This window comes from Quercus lobata, chromosome 6 (genome assembly GCF_001633185.2).
Source record: "Quercus lobata isolate SW786 chromosome 6, ValleyOak3.0 Primary Assembly, whole genome shotgun sequence".
Classification (NCBI taxonomy): Eukaryota; Viridiplantae; Streptophyta; class Magnoliopsida; order Fagales; family Fagaceae; genus Quercus; species Quercus lobata.
Window position 1 is genome coordinate 47,251,171 of NC_044909.1, and position 20,862 is coordinate 47,272,032.

Consider the following 20,862-nt stretch of genomic DNA (forward strand, 5'->3'; position numbering starts at 1 on the left):
AGAAATAAAGGATACTCAATATTATGAAATATAATAGTTTGATTTTTTTTTTTTTTTTTAACAATTTAATAGTTGGAGATAAGGGGATTTGAGCCTTGGATGACTATCGTGGAGGTGTTATTTCAATAGTTTATAGACAAAAAATTAATTTTTTGGGTTTATTACATATTTAGTCTCTACATTTACGCTCTACGTCGATTTGGTCCTTGACTTTTCAAATGTGTCAATTTGGTCCCTAACCTTTTGGTATTGTGTCAAAATGATCCTTATTGTTAAGTAATAGATGGAAAATACTAAGTAATAAATAGAAAATGCTGACATGTTTAACAGCGAAAATAAAATATTATGATTTTTGTCACATAGACTGCTATGTTAGCATCATCTTAAATAATCATTGAAAGATAAAATAAAAACAATTCCCAGATAAGTGAGGAAAAGTAACATAGAACGTGAAGCAAAATTTGGGATAAAATTTTCAAAATCCCTAATCCACAATTGTAGAACAATTGGTTTGCTTTACGTTTTGGTCCAAAGATTAGATAATGGTCAGGCGCAACGGTATAATCTCTCTCTCTCTCTCTCTCTCTCTCTCACTCTCTAAGTATAGTCTCTCTCTCGGTATTCTCTCTCTCTCTCAAGCTTTTATCTCTTTCTTTAGTTTGAGTTGGTATTTTTATTTTTGGTATAACTTTTCCATTCTTCTCGATCACATGCTTTAATTTCAACTAATTCCTTTTTCTTCCTGTTGGGTTTAGAGATTGTATAAACTTGGGCTGAACATGTCCTTGAATCGTTATAATTTCTTTTATGATCTTCTTTTTCTTGCCATAGACACAAAACGACTTAGTATATTGTAAGCTATCATTTTTCTTATTATGCGATTCTTATAAATCTTAGTGCTAAAAATGGTTGAGCAATGTATAAGATGTAATTTGTGGTATAAACAAACTTCATTAACCCTTCACTGGTAGAACTTAACACGAGTAAAGATTAATGGTTGTTTATCATTAATCTTTACTTCTTGTGTGCCGTGATTTATTCTTCATAATGCATGAAATAGGGATGACAATTTTGTCCCGCCTCACTTGACCCACCCCTCCTCGCTTCGCCCTACGTGGGTTTTCTCCGCCTTGTAAAGGCAGTGGAGCGAGAATATGGCGAGATTTTAGCCCCGCATCACGGGGCAGGGCGAAGATAGATTTAGATTTTTTAGACCTAACCTGTCCCGCCCCGCATTGATAAGGGTTATATTATAAATTTTTTATACTATAAAACCTTTCTATTTAAACAAACATATTATCAGTTTATTTTATTCTATCCAATAAGGCTTTTTTTTTTTTTTTTCCTATCAAGGTTGGAAATAAGATACTAATTTTAACATTTTCTTTTGTCTTTATTATAACCAAATTTATATACTATTGAATCGTTGATTTTGTATTATGAGATTTTTTTTTTTTTTTTTTTTGAGATATAGTTTTGTTAAACACTTTAATAAAATTATTCAATTTTTGCTAAAAATTAGTTTGATTTGATGCGATAAATTTATTTGTAATTTCAAGTATATTTTTATTAATGAAACTGGTTTTATTAAAAAAAGTTGTCATAATTGTGGGCAAATTAACAAGAAGTAGAGTTTTACGGGGTAGGGCAAGGATTCGCGGGGTCTCAAGGGGCGGGGATGGGGCAACAAAATTTTCCCCGTCATGCGATGCGGGGCAGGGATAGGGTAAGACAAAATCTTGCAGGGCAAAGGCAAAGACCCTATTCTTCGAACCTGTCCTGCCCCATTGCCATTCCTAGCGTGAAACCAATAAATCTACAAAATTAATACTATAGATTTGCCAAGAAGTTTAAAACTACACCAAAAATCAGTACTAGCTCAAACTGAGAGGGAGATATTATACTAGTAAATCGACGACATCCTCAACCCTTAGCTCCAGTCTTCGCAGTCGGTCATCGATATTAGGCATCACCTTCGGTGTCGTTGGTCACCGTTTAGCCTCATTGTTATCACTAGACCAAAATGTAAAGCAAACCAATTTTTCTATAATTGCTAGTTAGGGACTTTGAATTTTTTATCCCAAATTTTGTTTCACATTCTGTGTTACTTTTCTCACTTAACTAGGAATTGGTTTTCTCTTATCTTTCAATGATTATTTAAGGATATGCTGACATGGTAGTTTATGTGGCAAAATGATTAATATTTTATTTTGACCGTTAGACATATCAGCATTTTCCATCCATCACTTAACAGTAAGGACCATTTTGACAAAATATCAAAAGGTTAGGACCAAATTGACACATTTGAAAGGTCGGAGACCAAATCAATATAGTGTAAAGGTTAAGGACCAAATATATAGTTTATCCTAAATTTTTTAAAAGTGTAATGATGTGAAAATAATTTCATGCAAAGTTTTAGGGATGAATAAAATATTTTAGCATTAAATTTAACTAGAAAAATTAATATATTGCACCTAACTTAATGTATTGCTACACAATGGAACTGTGTTTAAGTTTTGTCTTTTATATTTGATATTTTATATTTACTTTTGTTTTAATTGTTGCCAAAGAAACACTATTTGTGAAATCTTTATTTAAATTTTTATTTAAATCTTATAAAAATAATCCATAAAAATTATTTTACATTAATAATTATTACAATACTTAAAAATAACTAATGAGATGCGTTCGAGTTGTACCTGCTACAACTCTACAAGAGTTATGAGTTGCACCTCTTTACACTTTTTAGACGGTTTATTTCTAAGAAATCTATTTGTGAAAATAATAATCCTAATAATAATTGCATGTCATCAATTCTCTCTATGCTCTGTTCTCCATACTCTCTCCCTAAACTTAGTCTAAAGAAAAATGATAACATCTTAACAGTAGTTTTAAATCAAATTCTTAGCTCTGTCTTGTGATCCATGTCCCAGTGCAATCAAAATTTGTTTTTGGTAGTCTCAAAGTTTAGCGTTTGCTATGGCTTTTTTCAACAACACACTTGAGTACGATAGAAGACGAGATAGTTTATATGTTTGAAATTCTGGATCTCATTAAAAGTTTGGTAAACTCTAGTCCAAAACGCAGAATCTATCGTGAATGTTGTATGAATAATTTGTAATTCAAACCTTGTGTTATAATATGCTTGTGTGCATAAAAAAAAAAAAAAAAAAAATACAAGAAGATTGGACACAGTGAGAAGTTGCTATAGACCTCTAAACTCAAATAAAAACTAATAATAGCTAGTAACCTCTTGCGTTGCACGGTTTTGGTCTTATTTGATCCAATTTTTTTATTTGGTTCATTTTGGTCTAATTTGGATTGTTGGCTATATTTTGATCCAATAAGAAAATATTTTTTAAAGCATTTTTTCATCTTTTTCTATTTTTTATTTTTATTAAACGAAGTAATTTTTTACTTTAAGTTATATAATGAATGCATGTTGTATAAAATTAAGTTTTTCAAAAAATAAAATCATATATGACTCTAAAATTAATTGAATTGAAGATGGTAAATAACAATATAACTAATATAAAAGGAAATTCCTAAAAATAATATAAAGGGAGTTTGCATAGTTCATAAAAAAAGAAAAGAAAAAAAAAAGGGAGTTTACATAATATATGTGCGTGTATAAACATAAACTTCAAGAAAGTTTTTGGAGAAAAGCTAAGAGTCAAGACCTTGACAATAAGTTTGTTATCCCCAATACATTTGTTACCGGTATTGATAATAAAAAATAATTTTTTTTTTTTTAAAAACAATGGGGCCCGTATAAATGAAAAGAAACTTTAATTAGTATTACTTACTATTATATGAGAGGAAGGTGCACGTATGACATTATTGTTAACCTCTTAGGCCTCCTCTCCCTAATTTTCATCTTAACAAATTTTTTCTTTAAAATTATGACACATATTAGATACTTAATTCTCAAAAAAAAAAAATTTATATCCATAATTTTTTAGCATTGCTTTTTCCAAAATTGAGCCCATTGGATTCAGATGCTTAAAAAAGAAAGAAAGAAAGAAAGAAAAAATCTCGAGAAAAATTAAAGGAACACCTTGAAATCCCCTTCCAATATCATAATTTAATGTTGTAAGATTAAAATCCGCTTTCAGATTTTCCCTAAAGGAAAAAAATCGGATCATACAAGATTACATGATCTTAAATTTAAGCATAAAATTAACTAGGGTATTAAATCCCAATTACTAGGTTTGATACTCAAAATCTACCTAAATTAATTACAAATATATACGATATTATTAGCTTGACTTTAGATGTCACCATATATATTACAATTAGCAATTTAATCTCTCATATCTCTCTATCTCAAACAACACTTCTAAAAAAGGCAAATCTCCTCCCTCAAAGTTCATTTGTAAAGGCAAATTTCTTTAGATCTCTCTTCATGGTTTTACTGCGACAGGTAACATATCCTTTTCGGGTTTATGTGTGCACCATTTTTTTTTTTTTTGGGTGATCTTATATTAGCTTGCTTCATTTCTTGATTATATACGTGTAGTTAGAACGAGACATGCAACAATTTCAGCGTTACTATAAGTCGGGAACATGTACAATACAAAATAGGTTCCCTCTAGGAGTTACCTCAACCAATACCATCAGCCATAAATATTCATTCTCTAAACCAAAATCAAAAGCTGAGGCCAAACAAGTCGCTGCAAAGAAACACAGTGAGGCAGAGAGGAGACGTAGGATGCGAATCAATGGTCAATACGCCACTCTGCGTGATATCCTCCCGAACTTAGTCAAAGTAAGTACAAAGATTCATACAAATAGTAATTTCATCAACTTTGTTTCTCCGATCTTCATTATTAGCAATATCAAAACTTGTAACAATTAAAGTGGTAAATTGTGATTAGAGTAATTAATTTTTAGGACACATTTTTTTCACAATTACTGAAGTGGTAAATTGTAATTAGAGCAATATTATTTTCATATAGGTCCATTATTGAGTCATTAACACAATATTTATTAGCACTAATGTTATCAGAAGAGTTGTAATTTTTTTTGTAATCCTTTTTTCTTATTGTTGGGTAATTTTACAAACAATAGATGGACAAGGCGACCGTGCTTGCAGAGACGGTTCGGCAAGTGAGGGAGTTGAGGAAGACTGTTTCGGATTTGGAAGGAGTTTGTGGTGGTAGCGGTAAGGATTGTGTGTTCCCTGGAGGGGCTGACAAGTTGAGTTTGGAAAACGGTGATGGTGACGATGACAAGGGGCTGGTCAAGGTCACATTTAGCTGTGACGATAGGCCAGGGTTGATATCAGCCGTGGCAAGGACACTGAGGTCTATGAAAGGGAGGGTGGTGAAGTTTGAGATGGTAACACTAGGTGGAAGGACTAAAAGTGTGTTGTGGGTTCAAGGGCTGAGTGGTGGCAATGAAGGGATTGGAATGCTAAGAAGAGCTTTGAAGGTAGTCATTGACAGGCCCAATTTGCCAGGGATTAGCAAGAGGTCACGGCTCACTTGATGATTATAAGTTTTTTTGGGTTTAATGGATAATTTATAAGATGGGATGCTGAGGTAAATTGTGTGGAATCAGGGAGGGGATTGTATCAATTGTAAGACTGAAAAAAAAAATAATAGTTGAGATTGTAGGTATAGGGGATTCAGACATGGTAGCTTGCTAGGATTTCATTAGGAGGCATTATAATATAATGTATATCTGGTTTGACATGGTTAACTTACCATACCTACTTACCTTCGGTTATAGCTAGGAAAATACCTTCAGATTATACATGAAGTCCATAGCTATAAAGATTCATTGTTTAAAAGGCTGTGATAATAGACTACTAATGAAAAATATGCTAGTTTCTTATTTTCAATAATTGAATTTCTATCTCTTGTTTCAATGCTCCTTCCTTCTTTATTTCCACGTCAAGTTGTCATACAAAACACACCCATATTTTGTTTTGGTAAAAATTAAAATTAAATGTTCCGTGCTTTGTTAATTTTAAGTTTGACAGAAATCACCTTGATAAAGAAATGAAAAATTATAATTCTTCTTGATAAAGTGCTACTTTTTTAGTGGTGGTGATGATGACGATGACAACTAAATGAACAATACTTTGTTAATTTTAAGTTTGATAGGAAGCACATTAATAAAAAAGAAAAAAAAAATTAGAGTAGTTCATGACTATAATTTATAAAGTGCTATTTTATTATTATTAATAATAATAATTAGTTGGAAAGTGTGGTGGGATATCTTTCATGTACACAAGAAAACTTGTGACATGTAAATTTCTAATATTTTTGGTATTATTTTTTTTTTGGGTAATCATCCTAAGCATGCTAAAGGATTTTAATACGATTCACTAGTTACCACAAAGAAATATTTTGCTATGTCTTTTAGGCAAAAAAGAGAGTATTTTTTTTGTTTTGTTTTGTTTTGTTTTGTTTTTTGTTTTTTTTTTTTTTTTTTTGGTTTGAGGAACCAGACAAAAAAGTATCTTATATAATAGTATATGCAATATTGTTCTTGCTAATTTATAAGACTCACATACGAATATTCTAGGTGCCTGTGAGCAATTCAACATTGAAAGCTATACAAAACTTTACTTTTTACTCAAAAAAAAAAAAAAAAAAAGTTCAGGTTCAAGAGCATCAAGAAAATCAGTTAATTTAGATGGAAATCTAGGCAATTTGGATTGGCTTCGTGCCGCTTTAGTTTTGAAAAATGATATAGCGAGGCATACGCTTGTAAGTTTGAAATCCATCACCATCGGTTTGGACTGAAAAATGAAAAGAAAAAGAAATCCATCAGATAGTCAATTCTCATTTCTCATCAGGTGACGCGTGCGGGCATGTAGATTCTATATATATATTACCTCTCAAAATTGGTTTCTATTACAACCACAACAGATTGTTTTCTTAAGCTATATTGGTAGGTTGGAATTTGCACGGGATTCAAGTCTTGTTGAGAAGGTGAGCTAACCCGAACATTTCCCGTGCATCTTCAACTACATCTCATCAAACACTTGGGAATCTCCAACATTCAATTCTATAAATACCAATTAGAATTGCATACAAACTCATAACAGAAATAGATCAAGTTCTCCACATATATTGACAAAGAAGTAGCTCTCTTTGATCCTTAAAAACAATGGCTAGTTGCAAGCATGTTTTCATTTTGGCATTAATTGTAACACTATCTTTGTCAAGCTTTAATATGAGTTTGGCAGCTCGTCAACTATTGCAAACGCCTGCAGCTCCATCTCTGCCAAAATTGCCTCCATTGCCCTCAGTGCCAACACTGCCTCAAGCCACATTGCCACCACTGCCTAGCACTCCATTGCCAACGTTGCCAACTCTGCCAAAGACCACATTGCCACCATTGCCAAGCACCCAAATCCCCTCCTTACCAAATCCAACTTTGCCAACAGTTCCTAAGGTGACTCTTCCTCCTCTGCCAGCCACTCCATTGCCCACCATCCCTACAACAATCCCATCAATCCCTACCATTCCAACCACAATTCCAACCATTCCTTTCTTCTCCCCACCCCCATCAAACTGAACCAGTAGTCCTTGAAACGCTGCGGCCCTAGAGGCCATTCACTTTCTCCTACTCCCGGCCATTTTTGGAGGGCTCGATGTTTTCATGGCTTCTTGAAGCGTTTCTCGAGCGTGTTAGAGCCTGCTTTGCCTTTATATATGTATTAATAGGAATGAGTGGGTTTATGATAGTACTTGTTTGTATGTCGTTGTAAAGTAATTCTTTACTCATTTCAGTATTACTTTGATTGTTATTGTCATGTTTGTCCATATAATATGATTTCTGATTTATTCTAACGATATATGGTCCTCTATCTTTTTCTTTTTCTTTTCCCCCTAATTAGGATAAGATTAATTAAATAAAGTTGTCGAACGTAAACATATTGCACAAGATTTGGAGTAGCTTTTCTTTTTTTTGGACTTCCCATAAATACAAAAATACAAGTATGATAGGCAAGTGTAAATGTGTAATATAACCAAAAGGGTTGACTAATAGAGGTCCACAAATTAACTAGAGCAACGATACATTTATTTGCGTAGATTAAAATCCCTTTCTAATATCAGAATTTAATGTTGTAGGATTAAAATGCACTTTCGGATTTTCCCTAAAGAAAAAATTGGATCATATTAAATTACATTATCTTAAATTTAAGCATAACCAGGGTATTAAATCCCAATTATTAGGTTTGATACTCAAAATCTACCATACTTAATTGCAAATATATACGATATTATTAGCTTGACTTTAGATGTCACCATATATATTACAATTAGCAATTTAATCCCTCATATCGCTTTATCTCCAAACAACACTTCTTAAAAAGGCAAATCTCCTTCCTCAATTAAGTTCATTTGTAAAGCAAATTTTGTAGGTCTCTCTCTAAGATAATTTTACTGCGACAGGTAGCATTTCCTTTTCCGATTTATGTGTTCCTAAAATCACATTCATTCATCATGAAATGATTGAATTATATTTTTACACATTATCAATAATTTAAAAAGATACCAAAATAAAGTTAGTCAATGTAATTTAAAAACTTTTTTTAGTAGGTAGAGGGGGATGGTGGGTTCCAAGTTTGAACCACAATACCACATGCATGGAGCACCATAACAGATGCCATTATTACTAGAATCCACTTGAATTGAACCCATTCATTAAATATGTTAGGTTTTAAGTACTTAGGAACTAATTTATTAGAACTCTAATTTATATTGTTGGCAAACCATGATCAACACATGTTTAGTTTTGTTTTAGACTTGCTCAAAGTGTATGTGTTTTATGTAAAGTTGGAATCAAGCTGCTGCAGAATTCATTATGCAATTCAATCTGGCTCAATCGATTGAGAATTAGGCTTGACCGATTGAAAGTCGGGCAGAATGTTTTTTCTGTAGAATTTCCAACTCAGCCCTAAGTCCATATGACGTGTAGGGTTTTATGTTTTGCCCTAAGTATAAAAGGGAAACCCTAGCCACGTTTTTGAGGTAGCTCTATTTGCTGTGTGTGTGAATCTCTTGTGAGATCTAAGAGGTGGTTGCCTTCACACATGCTTAGGATTATCAAGAAGGAGATTTTATTGAGAGCTTGATGATAATTCAGTTGCTGCAATAAAAGTTTAAAGATACACAAGCAGGAGTGCTTGTACTTGCTGGAAAATCCAAGAAAGAAGAAGTTCGTGGTCTCGGAGCTGTCACGTGGTCGTGTCAGTAAGTTTTCTACTGGTGGGTAGCAATAGGATGTTAGTGGTCTAAGTCGCTATTGTAAAATTTCGATTCTTTCATAGTGGATTCAAGTTTACCTTGAGGATAGCTAGGTTAAATCCTCCCCAGGTTTTTACCGGTTTGGTTTCCTAGGTCATCATATCTTTGTGTTCTTTATATTCCTCACTTTACATTGATATGATTATATGATTGTGTGTTAACCTAAATCTGAAATTTGGACTAAGTAATCACTTGGCTAATTAACTAGGTTAATCCAATTGTGTTTTAAAGGGTCTAAACGTACAAAATATTTTTGACAATGTAAAATACAATTCACTTATTTCACAAATAATCGATATATAGTATTTTAATAATTCTAAATAGAGTAATCATCCAAATAATTAACTCTAAAATATTGTAATTCTATTTGCAATTTTTTATTTTTGAGAATCCCTTTTACAAAATGATGAAACCAGTGTAATACTACTAAAACTATATAAGAAAATAATACCATAAATTTTTCCAATTTTTTATAGTACTTTTTTTGGTAATCATCCTAAAAGCATCGTAAAGGATTTTAATTTGATTCACAGCAAAGAAATATATTTCTGTGTCTTTTAGACCAAAGAGTAGGTGTATGCAACATTGTTTTTACTTATTTATGAGACCCACGTACGAAGATTCCAAGTGCATGTGAGAGTAATTTAAGATGTAAAACTATACAAAACTTTGGGAGTGCAATACTAATATACTCTCCTCCCACATTAATAGTAGATATCACTATGAATTAATTAGAGAGATTAATTATTATGTGACGAGGGAGTATGACATTATTGTACTTGTATTGTATAAATACTCAATAGTCAATACAATCTGCACCTCCTTTACCATTGAATACAAGTATATTTGGTAAAATTCATTTATTTTTTGATGTCAATATAAGATGGTTTCAAGGTAGGGATAGAGCTAGCTAGGATTTGGAGTTAGGGGGAAAAAGTATATAAATTAAAAAAAATCATTATAAAATTTCAAATAAACATCCATTTAACAATCCATCAATAAAAATAAAGACACAAAATCATTATTTGGCATGCATCAAATTTGGCGTGTGTCTATGGCTGGATAAGGGAAAAATTATTTTGTTTAAAATTTTTAAAGGACCACTTTATTAATTTGTTTTAAGTAAAATTAGTTGATTGGACTAAATTTTTTTAACTTTGCTACTAATAATTTTTGTTATTAGGCTAATTTTTTTGGGCTTATTACTTTTATTTTTTATTTATTTTAGTTCTATAAATTTTTAAGGGGAGGCCCAAGTCCAAGCATGGCTATATCCCTGTTTCAGGGTGAGACAGATTTGATTTTCTTAATATTGTGATAGCAAATCGGTAAAAGGCATTACGAGGTGGGGTTTGGTCGATTGGGAAATCTGGGCAGTTTAGATTGGCTTCATGCCGCTTTAGTTTTGAAAAATGATATAACAAAAGCATACGCTTGTACATTTCTATAGGTTTGGACACCAAAAAAAAAGAAAAAGAAAAAAGAAAAAAAGGAAGTCCACCAGATAGTTAATTAATTCTCATTTCTCATCAGGTGTTGCATGCAGGAAAAAGCTGATTACTTGATTAGCCCAAACTCTGCTGGCATGCATGTAGATTTTATTTATTTATATTTTTGCCTTACACTGGCGTGTCGAATGGTGATGAGTCATATATATTACCTTTTAAAATTGGTTTCTACAACCATAACAGATCTTTTTTGTTAAGCTATCTAGATTCTAGCTAGGTAGGTTGGAATTTGAACAAGCTTCAAGTCTTGTTGAGAAGGTGAACTAACCCGAGCTTTTCCCATGTATCCCCAACTACATCTCATCAAACACTTGGAACCCTTCAACATTCCACTCCATAAATGCCAATTAGAATTTCATGCTTTCAACTCATAACAGAAATAGAAGTTCCCCATAGATATTCAGAAAAGACTAGCTAGGTCTCTCTGATCCAATCGAACAATGGCTAGTTGCAAGCATGTTTTCATTTTGGCTTTAATTGTAACATTGTCTTTGTCAAGCATTAATATGAGTTTGGCTGCTCGTCAACTATTGCAAACGCCTGCAGCTCAGTCTCTGCCAACATTGCCTCCATTGCCCTCAGTGCCAACACTGCCTCAAGCCACATTGCCACCACTGCCAACTACCACACTGCCACCATTGCCGTCACTGCCAACTCAACCAACTCTGCCAAAGTCCACGTTGCCACCATTGCCAAGCACCCAAATCCCCTCCTTACCAAATCCAACTTTGCCAACAACTCTTCCTCCTTTGCCTGCCACTCCATTGCCCACCATCCCTACAACAATCCCGTCAATTCCTACAATTCCAACAATTCCCTTCTTCTCCCCACCCCCATCAAACTGAACTAGTAGTCCTTGAAATGCTGCGGCCCCGAGACCATTCAGGCATTCACTCTCCTTCTCCCGTTTTAGGATGGCTGTATGTTTGCATGGCTTCTTGAAGCGTTTCTCGAGTGTGTTGGAGCCTGCCTTGCTTCTATATATGTGTTAAAATAAGGAACCAGTAGGTTTATGATAGTACTTGTTTACGTATGTCATTGTAGAGTCATTCTTTAGTACTCATTTCACTGTCACTTTTTTTTTTTTTTTTTTTTTTTGAGAAACCACTTTCACTTGGATTGTTATTGTCATATTTGTTGTCTTACAATATGATTTCTTATTTATTCTAATGATGGTCCTCTATCTTCTGTTCCCTCTCTCTCCCCCCCCCCCCCCCCCACAAAAAAAAAAAAAAAAAGAGGATAAGATTAATTAAACAAAATTGTCTAACATAAACATATTACAGAAGATCATCAGGAGTAAATATTTTTGGACTTATATACCCTTACACACAAAATATAAAGCTGATGGACAAGTGCAATATAAACAAAAGGGTTGATTAATAGTCTAATAGATGTCCCCAAAACAACTAGAGCAACGATACATTTATTTGCTTCACAGTGGATTTGTTTGAATGAAACTTGCCAAGACTTGGAACGAATGAGAAATGACAGCACTAGTAAATAGTAAAATATGCCTGAATTGGGTCGGTTTCAAGAGTGAGATTATGATAACCAGACTCCCAAGCAAAGGATAATCCATCCCAAATAGGCAGCCCATAATTTTGCAAACAAACTAGATATATGAACTACTACAGGAGAATCCTACATATCAATTTCCAAAATGAACTCAATTATACCACCAGCTCTAGAGGGGCTCAAATTACCTACCATTTATAGTTTACTAGTCCATTACTAATAAGCCTTGTACTATTGACATACTTGTACAACGCACCTACCTATACCACACTCATATGTTTGACTATATAAAATTAGTGTCTTGGAAATTAAGTTTTATTCATGGAATTCCATGGAATTGATTCACAATTCTAACATTGCATCATAGTCATTGCTTTGACCTCCTAGTTTGTTCTCAAGCAGTCCTGTCTTCCTTTGCATGCATCCATCTACTGCCTAAAGATTCTACAACAGGTTTCATGCCGTATGACCTCTTCAGTATTGCTCCACCAATTCTAGAGAATGTTTCTCATTTTATGCGACAATTAGAAGCCTACACAATGCTGCAAGACCATTGCCACCGTTAGAACCACCATCTTTGTACCATTGATAAGCTTATTAAATTTTAAACCATCTCTGCAAGACCAGTGGTTAATCCGATGAATCTTCTTATAACATAATCAATCTTAAATAGTATTTCATCAATTTTAAATTTATAAACTTTTTCTTTAAATAATTTGTGACAAGATTTGTCAATAAAATTTCAATAATAATATGTGCATTTGGAAAAGTATCAAGTCTTTTTATATATTCAAGAATAGTTATATTACATGTTTGAATATCATTATGGAAAATAATATAATACTTATTTTATTGTTATTTTTCTGTTATATTTTTCATTATCTTCTAACCTTTTTTTTCTTTTATGAATTTCTTTTTCATTTGTGAGATTTGAATCTAAATTTTTTGTTATATATTTTAAATATTTCTAGTAATTAATCTATTAAGGCATTCGGGATTCAATTATTTTTTTCTACACTTCTCTCTTCCCTTCTTCTTTTTTTTCTTCATTTGTTATATCATATTTCTTTTCTAGTTGACATTTATAATGAAAAATATATAAATAAAAGAAAGTATCTAAAATATAAATTACAATACGAAAAGAATCAAATAAATTTTAAACTATAGAAACATAAAATCTAATTTACTAAAAGTACTATTGCAAAATCGCTTAACAATAGAATAACTCAACAGCCTCAAAATGTCCAAACAAAATGAATTCAACACATAACTTGATGATTTAATAGTTATTATGGTATAAATTCTATGATTTTGATCTTGTTTTGGTTGGATTTTTTTTTTTTTGGTACTAAAGTTCCACCATAAAAATATGTTACAATCATATAAGGAATTAAACATCCAGGTTTAGGGGTAAAATTTATGAAAAAGAGATGAAAAGTAATTTTTCTCTTTACGTTGGATAAAGCGTTGCATGGTGAAGGAAAGTTAAAATATAATCTTAAATTTTGACTTTGGTTTTGTGTGTGTGTGTGTGTGTGTGTGTGTGTGTGTGTGTGTGTGTGTGTGTGTGTGTGTGTGTGTGTGTGTGTGTGTGTGTGTGTGTGTGTGTGTGTGTGAGAGAGAGAGAGAGAGAGAGAGAGAGAGAGAGAGAGAGAGAGAGAGATTGATTTATGTGTGGCTGTGTGAGAGATTGGGTGGTTGATGTTAACAATTTAGTGTATGGATTTTGACATATACATGAGCAAAATGTTTAAATTGTCATAAGGGGGGAACTCTAGTTTTTTTTTTTTTTGGTTGGTACTTTGCTCTTTTATTTTCTTGCTCACATTTTCTAAAAGTAGGCTTATCGATGGTTACTTGTAACCAAATTGGCTTATCGATGTATTTTATTCATGTTTAAATTCTCTACTTAAAAGAAGAATCGAAGACCAGCTGATTGAAAGGGCTTGCTCAAGTAGAGACCGAAGCTTGGTCTACCAAGAAACAAAAGACATGCTCAAGCAAGTGATTAAAGCCCACTTGAGCGAGGGCCCTTGCTTGAAAGATTGCTAAAAATTGTTCTCTGACTCTGTTTTCGTATCCTTTTTGCGTTAGATTTTGTTCTGTCACTTATGTTTGCATCTATATAAACCCTAATTTGCATTATTTTTCAATAGAGAAAAGGAGCCCACAACTTATGCTACTCAGAGAGTGAACCTTGTGACTTTTCTTTTTGTGCTTCAAAGAAAAATCTATCTTTGTTCCGTTCGTACTTGTGATCCAAAGAGCTTATTAGCTTGAAACCATAGATTTCCCCCCCTAATGAGCGTACTATAAAAGAAATCTTCAATGAGGTTCCTTGGAGTGTGCCAGAAGTTTTGGTTTGTGTGATGGATTTCAAAGGTTCTAGAATTATTGCGGGGAAGGCAAGTGGGTTGCTTGTTGAGGTTGCATAGAGGGTCCAAGGTGCAAAGTTTTTGTGTACGTCTTGCTATATGTAATTGTGTCTTCATAGTGGACTTTCTATGGGATTGTCTTTGTCTCTGAGGTCGTTTTCCTTTTAGTCATACCAAATCGTGTATTATAACATTTATTTATTTATTTATATTTCTTTATGATTTGATGCATTCTGAACTATAGTAGAATATAATTATATTGTGGATCACATATTTGAGATGGGTTGATAATTAATTAATAATTCTGCAACATATATTTAACAAAGAATCTAAATCGGAATTTTCAAAAAAAAGAAAAAAGAAAAAAAGATTTGGCATGAAGTATTGTTCTTTAACAAGAGACTAATACAATTATTAAGTAATACTAATTTATACTTTTCCTTATTCTTGTGATGAGGTAGTCTCTTTTTTTTCTTTTTTCCCTATTATGTTTATTGATTGCCACCCCTCTCTACCATTGATAATAAGTATATTTACCATTCATATATCTTCTACACTAGAATTTCTCATTGTGTTCGATCTCAATATAAGATGGGTTTCAGGGTGGGGACAGATTTGCATTACCTAATACTGTGAAAGAAAATTGGTAAGGGTATTGCGAGGTGGGGTGTGGTCAATTGGGTTCAAGAATTAAGAAAAAAAACTTAGGATGGAAACCTAGGCAGTTTGAATTGGCTTCATGCTACTTTAGTTTTGAAAAAATTAATAGGTAGCAGGCATACTCGTGTAAGTCGGAAAGCCACAGATAGTCAATTCTCATGAGTCATTAGGTGATGCGTGCTGAATGCTAAAGACTCATATTAACACTCAAAATTGGTTTCCGCAACAGGTTGTTTTTGGTAAGCTATCCCTTGATAGGTTGGGTAGGTTGGAATTTGAAGAGTCTTCAAGTCTTGTTGAGAAGCTGAACTAACCCGAGCTCCTCACATATGCATCCCCAACTACATCTCATCAAACACTTAGAAACCTTCAACATTTCGCTCTATAAATACCTATTAGAATTTCATGCTTTCAACTCATAACAAAAATAGAAGTTCCCCATATATATTCAGAAAAGACTAGCTAGGCCTCTCTAATCCTATCAAACAATGGCTAGTTGCAAGCATGTTTTCATGTTGGCTTTAATTGTAACAATGTCTTTGTCAAGCATTAATATGAGCTTGGCAGCTCGTCAACTATTGCAAACGCCTGCATCTCCATCTCTGCCAACATTGCCTCCACTGCCCTCAGTGCCAACACTGCCTCAGGCCACATTGCCACCACTACCTAGCATGCCATTGCCAACTCTGCCGACTACCACACTGCCACCATTGCCGTCACTGCCAAAGACCACATTGCCACCATTGCCAAGCACCCAAATCCCCTCCTTACCAAATCCATCTTTGCCAACAACTCTTCCTCCTTTGCCTGCCACTCCATTGCCCACCATCCCTACAACAATCCCATCAATCCCTACCATTCCAACCACAATTCCAACTATTCCTTTCTTCTCCCCACCCCCATCAAACTGAACTAGTTGTCCTTAACGCACGGCAGTCCCGGGACCATTCAAGCATTCACTTTCTCCTTATCCCATTTTCGCATGGTTCCATGTTTGCATGGCTTCTTGAAGCTTTCTCGAGTGTGTTGGAGCCTACCTTGCTTCTATATATGTGTTAGTAGGAACGATTGGATTTATGATAGTACTTGTTTGTATTTTCTCTTTTTATTTGAAATTAGTACTTGTTTGTATTTATCATTGTAAAGTTATTCATTACCCATTTCAGTGTCATTTGGATTGTTATTGTCATGTTTGTCCTTACAATATGATTTCTTATTTTTTCTGATTTTCCCCCCTTTTTCTTTTTAATAAGAATAAGATTTATTAAATTAAACCTCCAAGATAAACATATTACATAAGTTTAGGAGTATATATTTTTTGAATTTTCCATAAATATATACAAAGAAGGATGAAAGTACAATAATAAACAAAAGAATTCAACAGTTAGAGGTTTAGAACGTTTATTTTAATTTATGGTAGATGTGTTGGATTGAAACTTGCTAACGCCTAGCAAGAATACTCATCCAAGCATAAATTAATGCATTAAAAGATGAAAGAGAAATACTGGAGGTAGTAAGAAAGTTTGATATGTACTTAAATAGTCAGTTTCAGGGATGAGATTATGATTTCCCAACTCCCACGCAAAGGATAATCCATCTTGAATGGCCCATAATTCTACGAATAAATTAGACGTTTGAATTACAAGAGAAGCCTATATTCTAATTTTCAAAATGATCTCAAATTATTCTACCATCTTAATTTAGAGGGGCTTAAATTGTTGAGTGCACACGTGTAAGGGAAGTCTCACATTAAATAATGGTGATAAGAATGAATGGTTAATATAATATAATTGAATATATACCTAGTGGGTTTAGGCCTTTTGGGTTAAAGTGTGTCTTTATATGTTATATTAATTACTCAAGAAAGCTCTCCAAGATTTTTATCTTTCCAACAAGTGGTATCAGAGCTCATGGTGGTGTAGGGCAAAGATAGCAAGGTTATCGAGGTTCCTTTCGCAGTTGGAGTGGGAACGAGGTGTGTGGACTTGAAACCCTTTCACAAATGGAGCAAAATGGGTTCCTTTGGTAGTTGGAGCAAGGACAATATATTGCACCAAACAAGTTCACAAAACCCACACAAACGATCTTGGAAAAAGCCCAACAAAGGAGTATTATTGCCAATGGTGCTAGACAATGGTGAAGTGCGAGGTTCTCATGGAGGATAAAAAACATGTAGAGTTGACACGTAGAGGCCCGTGGGTGATGCACTAGTGAATGGAAAAGCCTATTAGGCAAGGGGGAGTGAGTAGAACTTGTTCATGCATGGCCCACGAAGAGGTCTTGAAACCCACAAAGAGGCAGAGACTCACATATGAGGGGGAGATTATTAGATGTATACGAGTGAGTGAAGTTCCACATTAAATAATGATGAGAAAAATTAGTGGTTAATATAACATAATTGAGTATATACCCATTGGATTTAGGCCTTTTGGGTTAAAGTGCGTCTCTATATGTTATATTAATTACTTAAAGAAGCTCTTCAAGGTTTTTATCTTCTCAACATGAATTACCTTGGAACTACAGTATGCTTAAAAGTACCTTCAAGAGAAGGGACCAGGAAATATAATGTTGTAGCTTGATGAATAATGGAGAGGAAGAGTTGAGAAGGTCAATTGATGCCTTTTACCAAGCTTCTAATTGATTACTTATGAATTGGGATGGATTATTAGACTTTTTTTTTTTTTTTTTTTTTGCTGAGAGGATTATTTGACATTGTGTTTAAAGGGTTGTGGTTTGATATTGCCTCAATTAAAATGACTTTTAATGTTTGAAGGACGAAATGCAAGAAAAGCAACTAAATTAAACTCTAAATACCAAGTATGAGAACTGTAAGGACTGGGTTCGAGCACTTCTTCTATTGAGTGAATGGATTCAAGCTCAACTAACCCAATACAATAAATTTATAAAGAATGGGTTTAAGAATTAGATTTTTAGTGAGGATTACAACAACTAGACACGGTTATGAACGGATTGAATAACAAGGACATGGACTAAATTATGAAAGTCTGTCCTCGGGCATTTCATCCGAGGGACTTAGTGTTCTTCTTCTTTCTTCAGTGCTAGGTTACAAAAGTTTACAAGATCCTGCAAATTGCTCCCCCTCCTCTCCTAGAGGATTTCTCACATTATATATCCCCCTCCAGTCGATTCTGGCCCTCCATCTGTTGATCATGCAGGTCACTACTCGAGTGTCTGTCCCATCAGCCACCTTTCCAAACTCTCAGTGAGTTGCAACAACCAAGACCGCACTGTTCAGGGGTCATTTCCTCATTAATGCAGCCAGAACGTTAGTTGTGGGCATTTAATGCGGAGGTGACAGTTTCTCCTTGAACTGTTCCTACACCATGCTCCCGTGGCCATCCTACAGTACTTGTCCTTTTTCTTGGGAACGCTTTGGAAGGCTACCCGTTAATGGCGGGTCGTTCTTTCCTACTAGGATCTGGGTTGGCCGAGGACATAATTGTCCTCGGCGATGTTTCTGGGCCACTTGGGCTTTCTTTATTCGTCCTTGGCCATTCCTTCCTTCTTGGCGTGGGCCTTGGGCTTAGTATGAGGTGGGCCGGGGTTGTCAAATTTTTTGATCCCACAAGAACTAAACTCTAAGAAATATCAAAAGCCATTGGATCCCAAAAAACTCAGTTATTCATAATCACAACAAATTTTATTGCAAATATAATATAGAAAAGTTTAGAGCCTAATAAATCTAAATAGCGAACACATCAAAGGTAATATGTGCAAAGCAATAAACAGATGATAGCCTAAAGTAACCATCGTGGCAAACAGATCATAAATTTGTGTCAGAACATGTTAAGATATTGGTCTGTATAGACACAAGTTCATTGTACTTATAAATGCACTCCACTAATAATATTCTTATAAATAAACCTTCTTTGTACATAGTTTGTGTAAGGTCAAGTCCATTGTCTTTACTTGTCCAAATACTCATATTACCTCTCTCTCTCTCTCTCTCTCTCTCTCTCTCTCTCTTCTCTTCTCTACTCTCTCTCTCTCTCTCTCTCTCTCTCTCTCTCTATATATATATATATATATATATAAGTTGAAGTTCATCATTTATTGTTGTCACGCTTCTATTGAGTTATATCAACATAGTATATTATAAGTGAAGTTTGGATGGTTGAATAAGAGATCTGAAGTTCAATTCTTGTTTACATCAAAAACCGATTAGTATCTTAGTTTGATAATAAAGAGTTATCATTAGAAATGGACGTCATAGGTTGAAACTCTCTAAAAAAAAGAGTCTTATCTACTACTTTTATTTTTCACTTAACAAAAAAATATAGTCAAATTTTTTCTGCACATCGCATAGGTCTACGATTAATCTATATAAAATCGAAAATGTTTGACTTTTGATTCACCTAATAATATTTTGACATAAATTTTTGAGGTCCCACGATTTTATAGGTCATTATTCTAAAATGTATTTTTCTAATTGATTTTAAATTCTATTATATATTTAATCCCCTCTATTAGAATCTTGTCAAGTGATATTTTCTATAAATTTTAAAATTTATATACAAACACAATCATAATAAATATGCACTAATAATTAAAATAATGATCAAATTTCATATTTAAACTAATAAATGCCACAATCATTATAAATACCTATTAATAATAACCATAATGATCAAATTTTAATATTTATACAAAAAAAAAGAAAGAAAGAAAAATATATTTTGTTAAACATTGCATTGCACGGATTATCGACTAGTTTATACTATAATTATAATCGAAGAGGGTGCCTATAAATAGGTTTTCATTGTAGAGTTATAGTTATTCTAAGTTCTAAAAATCTGCAATTAGACTTTCTACTTCTATAAAATCTCAAAAAAGAGATTTTATAGAGATTTTTTTTTTCCTATCTTTATTGAGATTTCTTTTTCTTATCAAAAAAAAAAAAAAAAAAAAAAAAATCTCAATAAAGATACTACCATTCTCTCACATTGAGGTGGATACCATAATTGTGGGGTAAATTTCATAAGAGGAATTCGGTAAAGGTACTGTGAGATAGGATGTGGTCGTTTGGGATTTTGGTTCAATTCTCAAGAAAATCAGTTAAGATGGAAACCTAGGCAGTTTAGATTGGCTTTCATGTCACTTTAGTTTTGAAAAATGATACTAAGCAAGAGGCATAAGCTCGTAAGTCTGAAATCCATCAAAGTCCATTCTCAAAATTAGTTGATTGCTTGATAGTCCATCCCCTGCCGACATTGTTGATTTCATTTATTTATTTATATCTTTGCATTATGCTGGTGTGTCCAATGCTGATGAGTCATATATATATTCTCAAAATTGGTTTCCGAAACAGATTATTTTGTTAAGCTATAACCTGATAGGGTAGGTAGGTTGGAATTTAAGTCCAGCTGAGATGGTAAACTAACCCGAACTTCTCCCATGCATTCCCAACTACATCTCATCAAACACTTGGAACATTCCCTTCACATTCCACTTTATAAATACCAATTCATATTTCCTGTCTCAAACACTTAAAACTCAAAACAGAAATAGAAG

At 33.5% G+C, this 20,862-nt stretch overlaps 4 protein-coding genes across 4 annotated transcripts; 3 read left to right on the plus strand and 1 right to left on the minus strand.

Moving 5' to 3' along the window:
- The first annotated feature begins 4,531 nt into the window (after positions 1-4,531).
- On the plus strand, positions 4,532-5,490 carry LOC115950385 (transcription factor bHLH131-like). Its single transcript, XM_031067590.1, has 2 exons — positions 4,532-4,768; positions 5,071-5,490. Exons 1-2 carry the CDS (start codon positions 4,532-4,534, stop codon positions 5,488-5,490), a joined length of 657 nt encoding a protein of 218 aa, XP_030923450.1.
- A 1,787-nt stretch (positions 5,491-7,277) lies between these two features.
- On the minus strand, positions 7,278-7,571 carry LOC115950387 (glycine, alanine and asparagine-rich protein-like). The gene has a single exon (XM_031067591.1). The coding sequence runs from the start codon at positions 7,569-7,571 to the stop codon at positions 7,278-7,280; it is 294 nt and encodes a 97-aa protein (XP_030923451.1).
- A 3,646-nt stretch (positions 7,572-11,217) lies between these two features.
- LOC115950388 (protein PELPK1-like) lies at positions 11,218-11,622 on the plus strand. Its single transcript, XM_031067592.1, has one exon. It carries the CDS (start codon positions 11,218-11,220, stop codon positions 11,620-11,622), a length of 405 nt encoding a protein of 134 aa, XP_030923452.1.
- Positions 11,623-15,818: 4,196 nt separating this feature from the next.
- LOC115950389 (protein PELPK2-like) lies at positions 15,819-16,241 on the plus strand. The gene has a single exon (XM_031067593.1). The coding sequence runs from the start codon at positions 15,819-15,821 to the stop codon at positions 16,239-16,241; it is 423 nt and encodes a 140-aa protein (XP_030923453.1).
- Positions 16,242-20,862: the final 4,621 nt, after the last annotated feature.